This window comes from Monopterus albus, unplaced genomic scaffold (assembly GCF_001952655.1).
Source record: "Monopterus albus unplaced genomic scaffold, M_albus_1.0 scaffold9.1, whole genome shotgun sequence".
NCBI lineage: Eukaryota > Metazoa > Chordata > Actinopteri > Synbranchiformes > Synbranchidae > Monopterus > Monopterus albus.
Genome location: NW_018127889.1, coordinates 1,727,680 through 1,729,762, shown reverse-complemented (window position 1 = coordinate 1,729,762; position 2,083 = coordinate 1,727,680). Strand labels below are relative to the sequence as shown.

Genomic DNA, 2,083 nt, shown 5'->3' with positions numbered 1-2,083 from the left:
AATTTTATTAGTGTATCCTTCTGGAAATAAATTAATGATACAAAATCAATGAAAAGAATCACATTTGAGCCTGAAAACTGCATTCAGAAATTTCCTTTTTAAATTAACATTCAAAGTCAGTTCTCAAAAACACTATTCACATGTGAGCTTTTTTTTTTTACACTGTCTGAAATGTGTTCATATCACCAGAAATCAAAAATGTACTTGTACTGACTGCACTTAAGTTTTATATTAAATGAATTTTACACTAGTTTTTGAAAACCTGAAAGCTATAAAATGTTAAGTGCTTGTTTCAGTTGGGTTTAAGTGAATGAGAAGTGAGAATGGTGCTATGAAACTTTCACCCTGAAGACACCAAATCCTTTTGCCTTCCATTTAATCTTCCCCTGCACAATCAGAGCACCTCTGTCTCTCCTTTCCTTCTTCCTCTGTGCCATCTAAGGTCAGATCTATAGCACTTGTAGATTAATTACCGCACAGAAGAGATGGCTGAAAGCACGACTACAAAGACGGACGGATGGATAAACAAAGGCAACTGTCAAAGGAACAGTGCAAGAGGCTATATTTATGGTGGGGCAGCGTGTTCATCGTATGCTCATTGAACCAAATGCACTAGGTGACAGTGCAGACTGCCACACAGGTGGCACTGAGCTGTGTGTTGTGTATTTGTATGTGTGTCCACCTGGTTTCTACCTGCCAACCAAGTTTGATGACTGGATAATTAACGAGTGACTGGACTACAGCTGGCCCAGCAATTCATGACCACATCTGTGAGCAATTTGTGTGTGTGCTTGTCGTGCACGAATGCCTCATGTGCATGTGTGTATTGACATGTCATCAAGAATTTTAGGCAAGGCAGCAAGGTGTTTGCCTTCTTGACTTTTGAATTACTATCAGGAAAAAAAAAAGATTAAGATACAGTTTAAAACAGCTTCACTGCTTTTTCGGGTGGCACGGCACAAGAAATCAGTGAAAATTATACAGTAGCTTCCTAACTTTAATGTTTGGCTCCCAGTTATGACTGCCAAAGCATGAATCAGCAGAGAAGGAAGGTGTAAAAACTCATCACAGAACATAACCTCTTACAGTATTAGTCACTTTTTCAAAACTGTTACCAGTAACTAGGATTGACTATTCTGACCCAACTCTGGATTAAAGGTCATAAAGATAGACAATGTGCTCAAAACCACGAGTAAAATGCTGCTCTATTATAATCCTGTGCAAGAGTTCAACAATAAATCTCATCTTTTTGAGGCTTGTTTAGCTTTTTGAACAGTATTAGATACTGTAGATGTTCATTCAGGTCACAAACTTGCTCAGAGCACGTGAGGCAATAACTCTTCTGTGGATTGACGTTTTTTGACAGACATGTTCAATCTTTCATTTACTTGTAGCTGCACTGGATGGCAGCCACCAGTTTTAATGTAGTAGATACAACATTTCCCAGACTGTGACAGAATAGAACATTACAAGCTAGGTTAGATACAGTGCTGGCTTTGAGTGACAGAAGAATCAATTACTCCTCGGGACATGCCTAACCAATCTTCTTTTAATCTACATTGGGAGTGAACACAACAAACACTATAAAGTATAGACCACAGGAAGAAACCCAAACAGCAGCTGAGTTGTTTTAGTTTTGTCATAAAGTACTGAGTCGTTCTGCTTGGACCAAATCTTTAATTCACCTCCTATTTGCTTAAGAAGCACTTTCTTGTGTGTCTTTTTTGTAATCAATAATATTTTTCAGTTAAGAACCAATTTTGGTCATTAAATCTGATGCTGTTTTTACCGATAAGTTAAAAAAATTTTGATATTAGGAGCATTCTGTGATTAATCAGTGAAGAAATCCAGGCCTACTGCACACGCCTGTGTGTGTTTCAACATACATGCTGGAAGCAGCTGCGGACACTGGGCTCGATGTTGGAGCCGCCGAAGGCAGCCACCTCCCCCAGCTGCCTCGGGATCTGGATGGCTTCATGAAGCAGCAGACCGAGCTGCCTCGGGTCACATGTGTCGCCTGCCGATGCTACCTGGCTGAAGAGGTCTGGAGGGCAGGACGGGGTGGAGATGGGTGAAGGAGAGA

General features: G+C 40.3%; 1 protein-coding gene across 5 annotated transcripts in view; it reads right to left on the bottom strand.

Moving 5' to 3' along the window:
• The window catches only part of utrn (utrophin), a 160,206-nt gene that overhangs the window by 33,170 nt on the left and 124,953 nt on the right, over positions 1-2,083 (bottom strand). For all 5 annotated transcript variants that reach the window (XM_020589235.1, XM_020589218.1, XM_020589213.1 and 2 more), the window contains one exon: positions 1,887-2,044. In XM_020589235.1, coding sequence (XP_020444891.1) covers positions 1,887-2,044 — 158 coding nt within the window. The remainder of the gene's footprint in view (positions 1-1,886; positions 2,045-2,083) is intronic.